Raw genomic sequence first — 17,038 nt, 5'->3', positions numbered from 1 at the left:
ATGGCTTTCTAAGAGCGAGCTAGCGGGTACTAATGGTGGCGTGGCGAGGGAAGGGGAGGAAATTAAAGAGGAGGCGACGTTGCTGCAAAATGCTGCGGTTTGATTCGAATAGCAAGTGTTTAGCATCCATCTGAGCAAAGTATATGTTGTCACCCCAATACATGGAAGCATCATCGGGAGAAAGACTGGATTTCTCATATCGTGATATGAAGTATTTTCTATTTCTAACAAAACTGCTTTGGGAGTCATCTTGCATTTTATTTTGATGATGCAGTTTTTTGCGAACACTTATGGGAGCTGGCCTGGAGCAATGCATTTATTAAGCTGTCACTGTGTACCACTGGTGGTAACCAAAAACTATATTAGAAACCACTGAACCTCACAGGAAACATATCAAAGTCGGCGTCATAAAAATGCTAATATTGTGTGCGGAGTTTAGACTGTTTTCTATGGTGATGCATTCAGGGCCTCAGGTAAATGCTGAATAAGCTATTAGGGGGCACGGTGTTTGGAGTGGTACCTGTGTGCATTGACTGATACATGATGCATTTTCCAAAATATCCCAATGCAATCTGTTTCCCGGGCAAGAACCCGTATCCAAGCCTTCATGTTCTTAGCAAAAAAGAACATTGATGTTTTTTTGGACGTTCTTCCGTAACAATGTCTGTGATTTGTCTGTATGTCCCAGATGCATCTCAACACACGAGGCAGAAGGTGCCCTCCACTGAGCTGTGCTACACAAGTGAAATTAGCAGTTTAATGGACTTCAACTCTCCTGATGCCTCTCTGGACAAAGGTAAGACTGAGCACTTATTTATATAGTATGTATAGTTTTTTGTTCTTGTACTCACTTCCGATACTTTGTGTACATATAGTTGTATTGTAACAAGGCTTGTCGGGATACATAAATTCCAACTCAATAGTGACATGACCTTTAACTACCTTCCCTCTGTTGCTAGATATCTGGAGATGTATGTTGTAATATGTATATGTGCTTTGCTAAGGAGGTTTTTTCTCACTCCGAACTGGGCCCCCTTAGGAGCGCAGTCTGGATTGTATTTTTTTACTCATCCTTCCCCAAGGTTGACCTTTTTCCCATCTTTTACGGGGCGCCTTATGGCGACCCATCAGCGTTCTTGTTCTGTAACCCTGTACACTGTTTGTTTGTCTAATCTTGAACAGTTTGTGCTGAAAACAAAGTTTCGTTGTACTTGTTGCAAAGATTAAACCTACCTACCTACACGGGAAAAAAAATATTCGATATCACGAGGATAAAATCGTGATCTGCAATTAAATAAACATTTATATTAACAAGAAAAAAATATAAATATACATAGTAGTGTTTTCCCAATACCAATATTTTAATACCAGTACTAAAATGTATTCTTGTCACACCTATGGACCATGTTTTGTTTTGTCATGTTATGTTTTGATTTTGGACATTCAGTCACGTTTTGCACTTCCTGGTTTTGTTTGTTTTCATGCCAACTCATTAGTTTTCACTTGTCACGTCCCTGTTCTCAGCCTCACACCTGTTTTCACTAATGATCATAGCTATTTAAGTCACTCTTTTTCTTGTCTTCGTCCTGGGATCTTCACACTCGCACACACGCTACCCATGCTGCACTTCATTCACACCCTCGATTATCTGCCTCATGCCGTCCATTTTGTCCACGTAATTTTTTGTTATTCATGCCACTGCGCAAGTGTTTTTGTTTCATGTTTGTAGTTTATAGCCTTTGTGCTAGTCTTTCGTTTCATAGCCCAGTTTTTTGTACCGCCATTGTGTGCGCTTTTTGTTGGTTCCTGTTTTTAGTTTTAGTGTTAAAATAAAGATGTCTTTACCTTCACGCCGTTTCCACTCCATTCGCTTTGACCTCGGGAAAACAAACCAAGACCAAGTCCAAGCCTGACAATTCTGATACTTTTCGTTACTTTTGTAAATAAAAGAGACCAAAAAAACTGCATTATTGACTTTATTTTACTAAGAAATCTTAGGGTAAATTAAACATATGTTTCCAATTGCAATCGAAGAACAATTTTGTCCTTAAATAAAATAGTGAACATACAAGACAACTTGTCTTTTAGCAGTAAGTAAACAAACAAAGACTCCTAATTCGTCTGCTGACGTATGCAGTAACATATTGTGTCATTTATCATTCTATTTTGACAAAATTAAGAGGGACAAGCTGTAAAAATGGATTATTAATCCATTTTTCCATTCCATCTATACTTTCTGTTTTAACGTGTTCTATATACACTTGCGTTAAACTGTAATAATCACTTAGTCTTCTGTTGTTTGATACTTTTCATTAGTTTTAGATGATACCACAAATTTAGGTATCGATTCCATACCAAGTTTGTCACAGGATCATACATTGGTCATAGTCAAAGTCCTCATGTGTCCAGGGACATATTTCCTGAGTTTATAAATATAATGCAAATTTTAAAAAAAGGAAAAAATATTTTGTGACGATAAAAAACATCAATGTAATCATAGTAGTATCGACTAGATACGCTATTGTACTTGGTATCGTTACAGTAGATGTCAGGCGTAGATCCACCCATGGCATTTGTTGGCATTCAGGGTGCTAGCTTGCTGTAAGCGGTTAGCTATCGTATTCTCCCACACTGTGTAGTGAAGCATAGTTAGCTACTCCTCGTCCTGCAGGGATGATACTTGTAAGAAATTTACTTTATGTTGCCATGGAGGCGAGGATTAGTAATTTAGAAGTAGCTAAAACACTGCTGACTGCAAATGGACGCCATGTCTTAAAGCACCTCTTCCTTCAGTGTTATAGCTTCACCTTTATTGTTAGATTTTAAGCCAAAATGCATCTGTTCTCAGTTTTCTGTCTGCACACTATGTCTGCTTGTTAAGTACCCTGTAATTGTGCACCGCCAAACATGCTCCTCTGCTCGCAAAACCAGCAATATCATGACATAACGACGCACCGGTACTTTTCAAACAGAGTATAGGAAATTATAAACTGGACTCAATGTGTACAGCCAATATGGGCATCTACATCAACTATATGATTTGCCTGAGAAGCTGGACGGGACTAAAAAAAATAAAACATTTTGAAACCCATCCATCCATCCATTTACTACCGCTTGTCACTTTTGGGTTCGCGGGGGTCGCTGGAACCTATCCCAGCTGCATTCAGGCGGAAGGCGGGATGCACCCTGGACAAGTCGCCACCTCATCGCAGGGCTAGCACAGACAGACAACATTCACACTCACATTCACACACTAGGGCCAATTTAGTGTTGCCAATCAACCTATCCCCAGGTGCATGTCTTTGGAGGTGGGAGGAAGCCAGAGTACCCGGAGGGAACCCACGCAGGGGAGAACATGCAAACTCCACACAGAAAGATCCCGAGCCTGGGATTGAACTCGATACCGATAATCAAACCAAATCAAATCAAATCAACTTTATTTATAAAGCACATTTAAAATTTACCACAGGGGTAGCCAAAGTGCTGTACAATGGATAGGTTAAAAGGTAATACGAGGACCGAGCAAACAACTCAACACAAACAGAACATGATAAAAAAATAATAAAATAAATAAAACATAAACACATGAAAAAATTTCCGATATTACATTTTAAAGCATTTATCGTCCGATAATATCGGCAGTCCCATATTATCGGACATCTCTAGTGATAACCTATTCATCCAAAGGAGAGTCTTGAAAAAGAGGGTCCCGGCTTGTTTTATATTGGGGCCAATAAAAGTACGTCCTTAATAATTTAAATTTATTGATATGGATAATCAGTATTTACTGCAGCTATACATAGGCGATGCACATCTGATTGGTAATATTTACACCCAGGCTTGTGCACACATTGCTGTTCATGTTTTACCATGTTCACACAATCTCAGCCAAGTTGAACAACGGGTGAATGGATTGTGTCTTTGTTCCTTAAGTCAAAAGATGCAGACTCTAAAGCATGGGTGTCAAACTCTGGCCCGCGGGCCAGATTTGGCCCGCCGTGTAATTTAATTTGGCCCTTGAGGCAATATCAAATTAACATTACAGCTGGCCCGCTGTTATTACACAGCAGCGGTGCCGCTGTAACCAGGGGCGCCGCTAGGGATTTTGGGCCCCAAGAAAATAATCTTTACAGGGCCCCCAACACATAATTTCATATAATTTCATCATCATTAAGGGCCTCTCTGGGCCCCTCTCCATCATGGGCACCTAGAATCTGTCTCCTTCAACCCCCCACCCCCCCTTTTCTCACACTTGCCAATCCTCCCGAAGTTCAGTTCCCCTCCCGAAAATCTCCCGGGGCAAGCAAGCATTCTCCCAATTTTCACCCGAACAACAATATTGAGGGCGTGCCTTAAAGGCACTGTCTTTAGCATTCTCTATAACCCGTCGTCACGTCCGCATTTCCTCACTACAAACAGCATGCAGGCCCACTCGCATAATATATGTGGCTATTACACACACATAAGTGAATGCAATTCATACTTTGTCAACAGCCATACAGGTCACACTGAGGGTGGCGGTATAAACTACTTTAACACTGTTACAAATATGTGCCACACTGTGAACTCACACCAAACAAGAATGACAAACACATTTCGGGAGAACATCTGCACTGTAACATAACATAAACACAAAATAACAAATACCCAGAATCCCTTGCAGCACTAACTCTTTCGGGACGCTACAATATATTTTGATATTTACCTCAGAAGGCTGCAAATAGAAAAGAGGCATTAAATTTGTATTTAAATTTTATTTGACATGCCATTGATATTTTTTAATTATTATTATTATTATTATTTGAAACTCGATTTTGCATGTCACTATAAAGTTATATAAGACTTGCTTGTTCAATGTTCAATGCAAAACTTGTTTGGGTACCTATTAAAAGGTTAATTTGTTCAACCTTGGCCCGCGGCTTTGTTCAGATTTTAATTTTGGCCCACTCTGTATTTGAGTTTGACACCCCTGCTCTAAAGTAAGGAGATCTTGCAGACCCTGTCGTGTCCACGTATTTAAATAAATAAATGATAAATGGGTTGTACTTGTATAGCGCTTTTCTACCTTCAAGGTACTCAAAGCGCTTTGACACTACTTCCACATTCACACACACATTCACACACTGATGGAGGGAGCTGCCATGCAAGGCGCTAAACAGCACCCATCAGGAGCAAGGGTGAAGTGTCTTGCTCAGGACACAACAGACGTGACGAGGTGCATACTAGGTGGGGATTGAACCAGGGACCCTCGGGTTGGGCACAGCCACTCTGCCACTGCGCCACGCCGTCCCTATTTGTTGTTGTTGCGTGTGTGTGTGTGTGTGTGTATGTGTGTGTGTGTGTGTGTGCGTGCGTGTGTGCGTGCGTGTGTGTGTGTTATCAGGTTACTCAACTCGCGTTTGTCGTAAGACCAAGTCGTAACGTGTTAGCACTCAACCATGTTTGCACCCTCAGCTGGCAGTGACTGCGCAATCGCCCATTTAGTATTTGCTCCGGTTTAAAAATGAGAAGGTCAACTTCGGGGGAATTCGGGATAAAATGCTTCACGGGAAAAGAGAGATGAAGAAGGCATGCGGAGGACAAGATGACATTAATTCAGTTCATGAGTTCATATCCCCTCCCCCCCTTAAGTCGTACCTAAGCTCCACACCAAATGCCGTTTCAATCCGCTCACATCTTTTTGACTTACACTGTTAGCAAACATGAGAGTACATAGTGCGCATACAAGTGAAGGTGAAAACATAACCTCCTTTGTTGGCAGAGTAATAAAGGAGAGGGGAATGTGAATGGGCATGTGTGGAGAGGCCACCAGTCCCGCTGATTAAATTCCCACCATCAAAAATGTCCAGTGCTCTGCGTTGCCATTTTCATGCATAAGACAAAGCTACTCCAATATACTCAAACAAAACGTTTTTGGTTTGGCTCTGTTTCCACGTGCCTCTTGTCATGTAATGGTAAATGGGTTGTACTTGTGTAGCGCTTTTCTACCTTCAAGGTACTCAAAGCGCTTTGACACTACTTCCACATTTACCCATTCACACACACATTCACACACTGATGGAGGGAGCTGCCATGCAAGGCGCTAACTAGCACCCATCAGGAGCAAGGGTGAAGTGTCTTGCTCAGGACACAACGGACGTGACGAGGTTGGTACTAGGTGGGGATTGAACCAGGGACCCTCGGGCTGCGCACGGCCACGCTCCCAACCGCGCCACGCCGTCCGCTGTAATCAGGCATTTGTCGTGACGTTGACTATGGTGTGGTTTGTTTTCCCGGAATGCAAAGGAAATTATGTCTGGTAAAGACATAATTCAATCATACTATAAAAAGTCAAAACAAAAGGCGCGCACAAGGCAGAGGCAAAAAACAACTTCGGACATGGATACATTAACTAAACAACGCACTATACTGTGGCTTGAATGACAAAGAAAACTTACGTGGCAAGACAAGAGCGGCATGAATCTAGCATGAACAATGAGCATGGAACAACAATGACGCCAGAACGACCAACTGAAAAACCAGGTTTAAATAGATATGTCATGATTTACAACAGGTGAAAACTAATGGGTCGCCATGGTGACAAAACAAGGGAGTGAAAAAACAGAAACTAAGGGAGTCTTAAAGTAACGGAACATAACTAAACAAAACATGATCTCTAGACATGACAGCATTGACCAAAAAGACTAAATATTGCTTTTATTCTCATCATTGTCAAGTATTTACGGTCAACATTTTTTGGTCTCAGCCTGTCTACTCTTATGATCTTAAAAACCTCTTAATCAATCAATGTTTATTTACATAGCCCTAAATCGGAAGTGCCTCAAAGGGCTGCACAAGCCACAACGACATCCTCGGTTCAGGGCCTGCAAAAGGGCAACGAAAAACTCACAACCCGGTGAGACGTCAATGTGGATGACTATGAGAAATCTTGGAGAGGACCGCAGCTGTGGGTGACCCCCCCACCCCCCACCCCAAGCATTTTAAGGGGGTCAAATTACAGTTCAAAGAGGCAAAAATGACATATTTTAGGAAACTTTGTGCAGGGATTATTTGATTATTTAAAATCAAAACCGGAGCAGTAATCAAAACTCTTTGGATAACTTTTAATCAGAAGGGTTCAATCTCTCTCCTCTGCGGTATCGCCGATCCCCCCACCCCCCCCACCCCACACCTGGGGGAGACTGGATGCAATGGATGTCGAGTGGGTCTAGTATAATATTGTGAAAGTCCAGTCCATAGTGGATCCAACATAACAGTGAGAGTCCAATCCATGGTGGGGTTCAGCAGGAGGCCATCCCAAGCGGGGACGGGTCAGCAGCGCAGAGATGTTCCCAACCGATGCACAGGCAAGCGGTCCACTCCGGGTCCCGACTCTGGACAGCCAGCACTTCATCCACGGCCAACGGACCTGTGCCCCCCCTTCCACAAGAGAGAGGGTGGGCAGAGGAGAAAATAAATGGCAGATCAACTGATCTAAATTTAAAGGTCTATTTAAAGGCCAGAGTATACAAATGAGTTTTAAGATGGGACTTAAATGCTTCTACTGAGGTAGCATCTCTAACTGTTGCCAGGAGGGCATTCCAGAGTACTGGAGCCCTAATAGAATCACTAATAAGCCGGAGTTCTTTGAATGCAGATTCCTTGCCGGGACATATGGTACAATACAATCGGCAAGATAGGCTGGAGCTAGACGGCTTAGTATTTTATACGTAAGTAGTAAAAACTTAAAGTCACATCTCAAGTGCACAGGAAGCCAGTGCAGGTGAGCCAGTATAGGCGTAATATGATCCAACTTTCTAATCTTGTCAAAAGTCTAGCAGCCGCTAACTGTAATCTTTTAATGCTAGACATAAGGAGGCCCGAAAAAAATACGTCATAGTAATCGAGACGAGACGTAACGAATGCATGAATAATGATCTCACCGTCGCTGGTGGACAAAATGGAACGGATTTTAGCCCAATTTAAGGCCCAAGCTATTTGTTTACATCTTTTTTTTTTTTCTCTTTGCTATTTGGGCTTATTGGACCCTAATTATAATAAAAACTAAGAATCATATTTTTATATGATGTACTTAGTCCATAAGTACACAGACGTGCACTTCATGTTTAGTGACATGCTAAATGTTTTTTTTACACTTTTTTTTTCCCAATTGTAATATATGTTATACTCATCTGACACATCCAGATGGCAGTATAAGAGTCCACATAAGTGGCCATAAGACACTAATTTAGTAGTGTACACAATTTCGGCAATAAGAGCTAAAAGGTGCTGTCCACACAAGTGGCCACCAAGGCCTTTAGAGGAGAACTGTACTTTTGGGGGGGAATTTTGCCCATCATTCACAATCCTTGTGTGAGACAATCAATCCATCCATCCATTTTCTACCGCTTATTCCCTTTTTGGGGTCGCAGGGGGCGCTGGCGCCTATCTCAGCTACAATCGGGCGGAAGGCGGGGTACACCCTGGACAAGTCGCCACCTCATCGCAGGGCCAACACAGATAGACAGACAACATTCACACTCACTTTCACACACTAGGGCCAATTTAGTGTTGGCAATCAACCTATCAAGCACACATGTTTTCATTTTTTTTAACGCACTCTAACTGGTAAATAAATGCGTTCAAAAGTCGCTCTATTCTGCCTATAAAGCGTTGATACTCCATCAATGTTTAGTATGCCATATTGTTGTGTTAAATGTAGAATGAGTGAGATAATGGCTTTTTTGCCGATATCTGATAGCCTGATATTGTCCAACTCTGAATTACCGATTCCGATATCAACTGGTACCGATATATACAGTCGTGGAATTAACACATTATTATGCCTAATTTTGTTTGGACGCCCCGCTGGATGCATTAAAAAATGTAACAATGTTTTCCAAAATAACTCAACTCACGTTATGGAAAAAAAAATGCCAACATAGCACTGCCATATTTATTATTGAAATCACAAAGTGCATTATTATTTTTTTTAACATGCCTCAAAATAGCAGCTTGGAATTTGGGACATGCTCTCCCTGAGAGAGCATGAGGAGGTTGAGGTGTGGGGGTAGAGGGGGTGTGTATATTGTAGCGTCCTGTAAGAGTTAGTGCTGCAAGGGGTTCTGGGTATTTGTTCTGTTGTGTTTACGTTGTGTTACGGTGCGGATGTTCTCCCGAAATGCGTTGTGTCATTGTTGTTTGGTGTGGGTTCACAGTGTGGCGCATATTTGTAACAGTGTTAAAGTTGTTTATACGGTCACCCTCAGTGTGACCTGTATGGCTGCTGACCTAGTATGCTTGCATTCACTTGTGAGTGTGAAAAGCCGTAGATATTATGTGATTGGACCGGAACGCAAAGGCAGTGCTTTTAAGGTTTATTGGTGCTCTGTACTTCTCCCTATGTCTGTGTACACAGCGGCGTTTTAAAAAGTTATACATTTTACTTTCTGAAACTGATACCGATAATTTTGAAACCGATACCAATAATTTCGATATTACATTTTACAGCATTTATCGGCCAATAATATCGACAGTCCGATATTATCGGACATCTCTAGTGTTGAATATTAAAATGATCATGGATCTAAACGACAATTGAAACAAAATATGTTTATTTTGTTGGTTCTGCTTTATAAAGGTTTGTGCTGAAAGTTGGGAGGCACACAGGTGCAGGTTTAAGAGTATGACAGGATTTTGAAACAATCCCGCCTGTTTAACATCCAAAGAGTGTGCAGACCAGCTGAGGTGAGACATACTCATACTTTTAATCCTGCACTGTGGCCGGTGTCACTAAATCCCGACTCACCTGCCACCCCATTTATTTGATACCATAACCGTGAGTGCGGGTGGTTAGGGAAGAGAACGAGGATTGCAGATTTTCCAGCAGGGTGCCCAGAACACACACCAGCGTGGAGGTGAATTACAATTAGCCGTTTGAGACGCGAGATCAAAAATAAATAGGCGGTCAACACCAATGTTCCCCCTGATTTTTCATGTGTCTGAGCAAACGCGTGATTTCCCTTTGTGCGCAACATGAGATGTGCACAGCGTGGCCACACCACATCTCTCATTATTAATAGTTTCTGTAATGTTGTTTTATATCCTCTCCAGCGCTTTCATATCCTGTTTGCCTCCTTTTTTGCCAATACCTCTGTCTGAGCGCTGGCTTCCTCACATGTCCGCAATTGGCAATCAGGAAGCTTTTTAATGACAGCTCTGTCCTCTGGACAGTGCTGGATCATTGTGATTGTTGCTTTGTTCTTCTATGGGTCTGTACTTCCTGCGCACAATCCCTGCGGCCCTGTTTTGTTTTTTGTCATCAAATACGTTTTTACCCGCACCTCGCCTGCCGTCTCTGCTTCCTGTGGTCCGTATCAGCTACAATCAACACAGAATTATAACAAGTAAAACACCTGTCCAAAATTGGACATCATAAAAAGTCACATGGCTTATTAAAGTTGAGGCAGTATAGCTCGGGTGGTAGAGTGGCCGTGCCAGCATCTTGAGGGTTCCGGGTTCGATCCCCGCTTCGCCATCCTAGTCACTGCCGTTGTGTCCTTGGGCAAGACACTTAATCCACCAGCTCCCAGTGCCACCCTCACTGGTTTAAATGTAATTTAGGTATTGGGATTCACTATGTAAAAGCTTTGAGTCACTAGAGAAAAGTGCTATATGAATATAATTCACTTCATTTCACTAAAGTTAAAGTCAAAGTACCAAAGACTGTCACACACACATTAGGTGTGGAGAAATTATTCTCTGCAATTGACCTATCACCCTTGATCACCCCCTGGGAGGTGACAGGAGCAGTGAGCAGCAGCGGTGGCCACGCCCGGGAATCCATTTTGGTGATTTTACCCCCAATTCCAAACCTTGATGCTGAGTGCCAAGCAGGGAGGTAATGGGTCCCATTTTTATAGTCTTTGGTACGACTCGGCCGGGGTTTGAACTCTTAAAAGACTCCAATTTGTACAGCAGTACTTTCTGTGACATTGATTTTTATATAAATGTGTCTGTCTATTTGTTTTGGGTCTACGATGAGGTGGTGACTTGTCCAGGGTGTATGCTGCCTTCCGCCCGAATTCAGCTGAGATAGGCTCCAGCACCCCCCGCAACCCCAAAAAAGGGACAAGCGATAGAAAATGGATGGATGGATGGATGGATTTGCTTCACTCTTGTTCTTTTTTTCATGTTTTCCGCACCAAACTGTAAGTTGTATGGCAGGGTTAGGGTCAGGGTTGCCGGATAGGAAATGGCAAATTGTAATACCAAAACCTTAAAATTATCGTTAGACAAATAAGATAATTATCGTATATCTGGCAACACCGGCGGTAGTATTTACATTCCGACTTAAAAACATGCCAAAAAAAAAATACATTGTTATTACTTTGGCTCGCTGGTTAAATGTGCCAGTGCTTATTTGTCTTGCCATAATAATGGGTTAGTGGATTCTCTTAACTACTTAACTAATTGCAGCAACACTATTTACAGTAGAAAGGGGATTTATATATTGCGGCGGTTTACCTGACACATGAAACTCGACAAATTTGGGTGCATACACTATCCATTCTCTCCGCCAGATGCGCAGTTAAGTGTTGAATATCCTAAAATGTGTTTTGTGGCATATCCCACGTTGACTACAGTGTCAGTTGTTATGTAGAGTGGCGCTTTTCATCATTTTCAGCTGACTGCATTGCAAAATTATTCACTCACCACTAGGGTTGTAGGGTATACCGGTATTAGTGTACTACCGCGATACTAATGAATCGTATTCGGTACTACACCACCTCTGAAAAGTACCGGTCCGTCTCTATCCAGTCCAGCCCACATCACACTAATTCTCACCTCCATGGCGACGAATAAAATAAGTTTCTTACAAGTATCATCCCTGCAAGACGAGGAATAGCTAAACATGCTTCACTACACACCGTAGCTCACTGGCGTCAAAAATATAAACAAACGCCATAGGTTGGTCTACACCTGACATCCACTGTAATGATACCAGGTACAATAGCGTATACTACAAACCCTGTTTCCATATGAGTTGGGAAATTGTGTTAGATGTAAATATAAACGGAATACAATGATTTGCAAATCCTTTTCAACCCATATTCAGTTGAATATGCTACAAAGACAACATATTTGATGTTCAAATTGATAAACATTTTTTTATTTGCAAATAATCATTAACATTAGAATTTGATGCCAGCAACACGAGACAAAGAAATTGGGAAAGGTAGCAATACATTCTGATAAAGTTGAGGAATTCTCATCAAACACTTATATGGAACCTCCCACAGGTGTGCAGGCTAATTGGGAACAGGTGGGTGCCATGATTGGGTATAAAAGCAGCTTCCATGAAATGCTAAGTATTTCACAAACAAGGATGGGCTGAGGGTCACCACTTTGTAAGCAAATTGTCGAACAGTTTTAGAACAATGTTTCTCAGCGAGCTATTGCTAGGAATTTAGGGATTTTACCATCTTCGGTCCGTAAATCATCAAAAGGTTCAGAGAATCTGGAGAAATCACTGCACATAAGCGATGATATTACGGACCTTTGATCCCTCAGGGGGTACTGCATCAAAAACAAACATCAGTGCGTAAAGGATATCACCACATGGGCTCAGGAACACTTCATAAAACCACTGTCAGTAACTACAGTTGGTAGCTACATCTGTAAGTGCAAGTTAAAACTCTACTATGCAAAGCCAAACCCATTTATCAACAATACCGTGAAACGCCGCCGGCTTGGCTGGGACCGAGCTCACCTAAGATGGACTGATGCAAAGTGGAAAGCTGTTCTGTGGTCTGACGAGTCCACATTTCAAATCATATTTGGAAACAGAGGACGTGGTGTCCTCCAGAACAAAGAGGAAAATAACCATTCAGATTGGTATAGGCGCAAAGTTCAAAAGCCAGCATCTGTGATGGTATGGGGGTGTATTAGTGCCCAAGGCATGGGTAACTTACACATCTGTGAAGGCAACATTAATGCTGAAAGGTCCATACAGGTTTTGGAGCAACATATGTTGTCATCCAAGCAACGTTATCATGGACGCCCCTGCTTATTTCAGCAAGACAATGCTAAGCCACGTGTTACAACAGCGTGGCTTCATAGTAAAAGAGTGAGGGTACCTTCCTGGCCCGCCTGGAGTCCAGACCTGTCTCCCATCAAAAATGTGTGGCGCATTATGAAGCGTAAAATACGACAGCGGAGACACCGGATTGTTGAACGACTGAAGCTCTACATAAAACAAGAATGGGAAAGAATTCCACTTTCAAAGCTTCAACAATTAGTTTCTTCAGTTCTCAAACGTTTATTGAGTGGTGTTAAAAGAAAAGGTGATGTATCACAGTGGTTAACATGCCTTTTCCCAACTACTTTGGACTGTGTTGCAGCCATGAAATTCTAAGTTAATTATTTTTTGAAAAAAAAAAAAAAAATTATGAGTTTGAACATCAAATATCTTGTCTTTGTAGTGCATTCAATTGAATATGGATTGAAAAGGATTTGAAAATCATTGTATTCCGTTTATATTTACATCTAACAAAATTTCCCAACTCATATGGAAACGGGGTTTGTACTATTAGTACGTCTATTTTTGGGCATCACAATATCTTATTTCATTTTTTTTATGTTATTTATACTATGTTTATAAACTTAGAAAATATGTCCCTGGACACATGAGGACTTTGAATGTGACCAATGTATGATCCTGTAATGACTTGGTATCGGATTGATACCCACATTTGTGGTATCATCCAAAACTAATGTGTCATGTTTGCATGGGGAGTAGTGACGGCACAGACCAAAAGAGGGCGTTGTAAGCTCCATGATTTTATTGGATTGATACCTAAATATGTGGTATCATCCAAAACTTATGTAAAGAATAAGAATAAGAACGAATAAGTGATTATTACATTTTAACAGATGTGTAGATAGAACAGGTTAAAAGAGAAAGTAAGCAGATATTACCAGTAAATGAACAAGACGATTAATAATCCATTTTCTACTACTTGTCCTTAATAATGTTGACAAAATACTATATTTATAAATGCCATAATATGTTACTGCATATATTAGCAGCTAAATTAAGAGCCTTTATTTGTTTACTTACTAATAAAAGACAAGTTGTCCTGTATGTTCACTATTTTATTTAAGGACAAACTTACAATAAGAAACATATGTTTAATGTACGGTAATAATTTTTGTTAAAATAAAGCCAATAATAGCCCACTTTATTTAGAAGGGTACCAAAAAGTATTGAAATAATTTTGGTAACGGTACTGGTACCAAAACATTGGTAGCGGGACAACACTACTCCCCACCTTCCTACCACGCGAGATCCATCCAAGAATGGGGTCATTTCAAAGTCGAAGAGATAGTGTACTGCTTTCTTAAATACCTAAGTCCATCACAGCACAACTAGAGGTGTGCATTCTATTTCTGAGCAACACCCTTGGACCTGTGGTTTCACATGAAGTGCATAACCAGCTGCTTCATGTGCTCCGCATTCACAACACTGTCTATATGCCCTTCAGAAGCCTGTTAAAATGTCTCACGGGGAGGGGATCGGTGCCACAACCTGGCGGTGGTGAGTTGGCAGTTCACTACACTTGAAAACTCAAGTAGAAAACCTGCAGGGTTGAAGCTGAGCAACATTTATAGTAAAGAAACACAATCAGGTTGCTCGTGCAGTTTCAGTTTCGTATCAAAATAAAGGACTGAATGTTGACATTTTACTGGCGACACACCTGGCCTGGGTATGTGCTTTACCTGTGGAAACATACTACAGAGTTGCACCTGAGACAGAGTCCATGGTTTGAAATGGGATAAGGAACAAGTGATCACATTTTGGGGCCGATCCAAATCATGTCTATGGCTTTACCTTAGAGTACTGTACATTAGGGACGGCGTGGAGCAGTGGAAAAGTAGCCGTGCACAACCCGAGGGTCCATGGTTCAATCCCCACCTAGTACCAACCTCGTGACATCCGTTGTGTCCTTGAGCAAGACACTTCTCCCTTGCTCCTGATGGGTGTTGGTTAGCGCCTTGCACGGCAGCTCCCTCCATCAGTGTGTGAACGTGTGTGTGAATGGGTAAATGTGGAAGTAGTGTCAAAGCGCTTTGAGTACCTTGAAGGTAGAAAAGCGCTATACAAGTACAACCCATTTTCATTTATTACCAGATTCAACTTCTCTTTGTGTGTACGCCTCCACCCACAGAGACAAAGAGAGTGGATGACTGAGAAATTAGAGTCTCTGCCCTGAGATAGGTAGGTTTTGAGTTCAAACCTTGGCAGAGTCATACCAAAGACTATAAAAATGGGACTCAGCATCAAGGGTTGGAATTGGGGGTTAAATCACCAAAAAAATATTCCCGGGCGCGGCCACCGCTGCTGCTCATTGCTCCCCTCACCTCTCTTGGGGTGATAAAGGGTGATGGGTCAAATGCAGAGAATAATTTCGCCACACCTAGTGTGTGTGTGACAATAATTGGTACTTTAACTTTAACAAAGAGTTTTCACTCTGTTTCTTTCATTCTGTTATAGCAGGGGTCGGCAACCCGCGGCTCTTCGACCACTCTGATGTGGCTCAGCCGCGTACTTGCCGACCGCCCGGTAGAGTTTCCAAATTTTAGTGTCTCTCAGAAATCGCCCGGGTTAACATTTTTCGATTTTCACCCAGACATCAACTTTGAGGACGTGCCATGATGACTATGCCTCTAACACCTTTTCTACATGTCATCGCACCAGGATTTTCAACATGCTATCTGGTCACATTTTGGATGCGGCCTCTTTCGGAACGCATACGCTACTGCAAGGCATAGTTGTTTTAACAGCCATACAGGTTACACTGAGGGTTGTGATATAAACAACGTTAACACTCTTACTAATACGCGCCACACTGTGAACCCACACCAAACAAGAATGACAAACACATTTCAGGAGAACATCCGCACTAAAACACAACATAAACACGACAGAACAAATACCCAGAATACCCAGCTACCACCAACCGAACCCCGAGTGTGGGGGGTTGGGTTGGTGGTAGCTAGGTGTATAATGGAGCCCGGAAGAGTCAGGATACTTGTGGATGTTCTCCTGAAATGTGTTTGTCATTCTTGTTTGGTGTGGGTTCACAGTGTGGCGCATATTAGTAAGAGTGCTAAAGTTGTTTAAACGGCCACCCTCAGTGTGACCTGTATTGCTGTTGAATAAGCATGCCTTGCAGTCTCTTACGTGTGTCTGCAATAGGCTCGTCAAACTATTCTTTACGTTGGCAAGCTACTTGTGCAAGCTGTAGAGGGCGCTAGCAGTAGTGTCATCATTGTACGCCCTTATTATTGTTAATTGAGTGATTACCAGCATACATTCAAGAGAATAATTACTCTGAGATTCGGGAGTCTCCCGGGAAAATTAGGAGGGTTGGCAGGTGTGACGCTGTCAAGCGGCATTCATTTAAAACTTGCGGGTCACACTAACATTACATTTTCATATTAAGGTGCGGGCCGCGTGTCTGAGACCCCTGTTTTATACATCGCACAAAGCAAAAAAAAACTCTGTATGCAGTATTATTTCATTATGTGGCTCCCATTGTTATCTTTACTTTGTGAAACGGGTCAAAATGGCTCTTTGAGTGGTAAAGGTTGCCGAAACCCCTGTGTTATAGACTGCTCAAAAGGTTATGGGTGGATTTTTATTTACCTTAACAGCGAATGTGAGAAATGGAAAAAGAAAAAATTCAAATTTCAAAATGTTCCAATACAATTGATTGATTGATTGATTGATTTGTATCATTACCCAATCACACACACAAAAAAAATCCTTCTTGCAGATACCTTATTTTTTTTTAGTCCCCCGGCTGACAAAGGTCCCTTTGTCCCACACGCCATTAGACTGTACAACTCCTCTCTGCTGAGGGGGTGCGGGGGGTACTAGGATGACAGGGGATGCAAAACAATAACAGCGCAATTTTTTTTCATAACATGGTCACTACTGCCTAGTTTCTCATGTTATATTATTATTTTACTGTTATATTTTTTCCCCCATTGT

At 41.8% G+C, this 17,038-nt stretch overlaps 1 protein-coding gene across 4 annotated transcripts in view; it reads left to right on the top strand.

The window, feature by feature from the left end:
- Window positions 1-17,038, top strand: part of kazna (kazrin, periplakin interacting protein a) — a 519,865-nt gene that overhangs the window by 389,885 nt on the left and 112,942 nt on the right. For all 4 annotated transcript variants that reach the window (XM_061903797.1, XM_061903794.1, XM_061903795.1 and 1 more), the window contains one exon: window positions 689-796. In XM_061903797.1, the coding sequence (XP_061759781.1) occupies window positions 689-796 (108 nt within the window). The remainder of the gene's footprint in view (window positions 1-688; window positions 797-17,038) is intronic.

This window comes from Nerophis ophidion, linkage group LG06, assembly GCF_033978795.1.
Source record: "Nerophis ophidion isolate RoL-2023_Sa linkage group LG06, RoL_Noph_v1.0, whole genome shotgun sequence".
In the NCBI taxonomy this organism is placed as follows: domain Eukaryota; kingdom Metazoa; phylum Chordata; class Actinopteri; order Syngnathiformes; family Syngnathidae; genus Nerophis; species Nerophis ophidion.
Note: the sequence above shows the minus strand (reverse complement) of the source record. Positions and strands in the feature narration are given on the sequence as shown.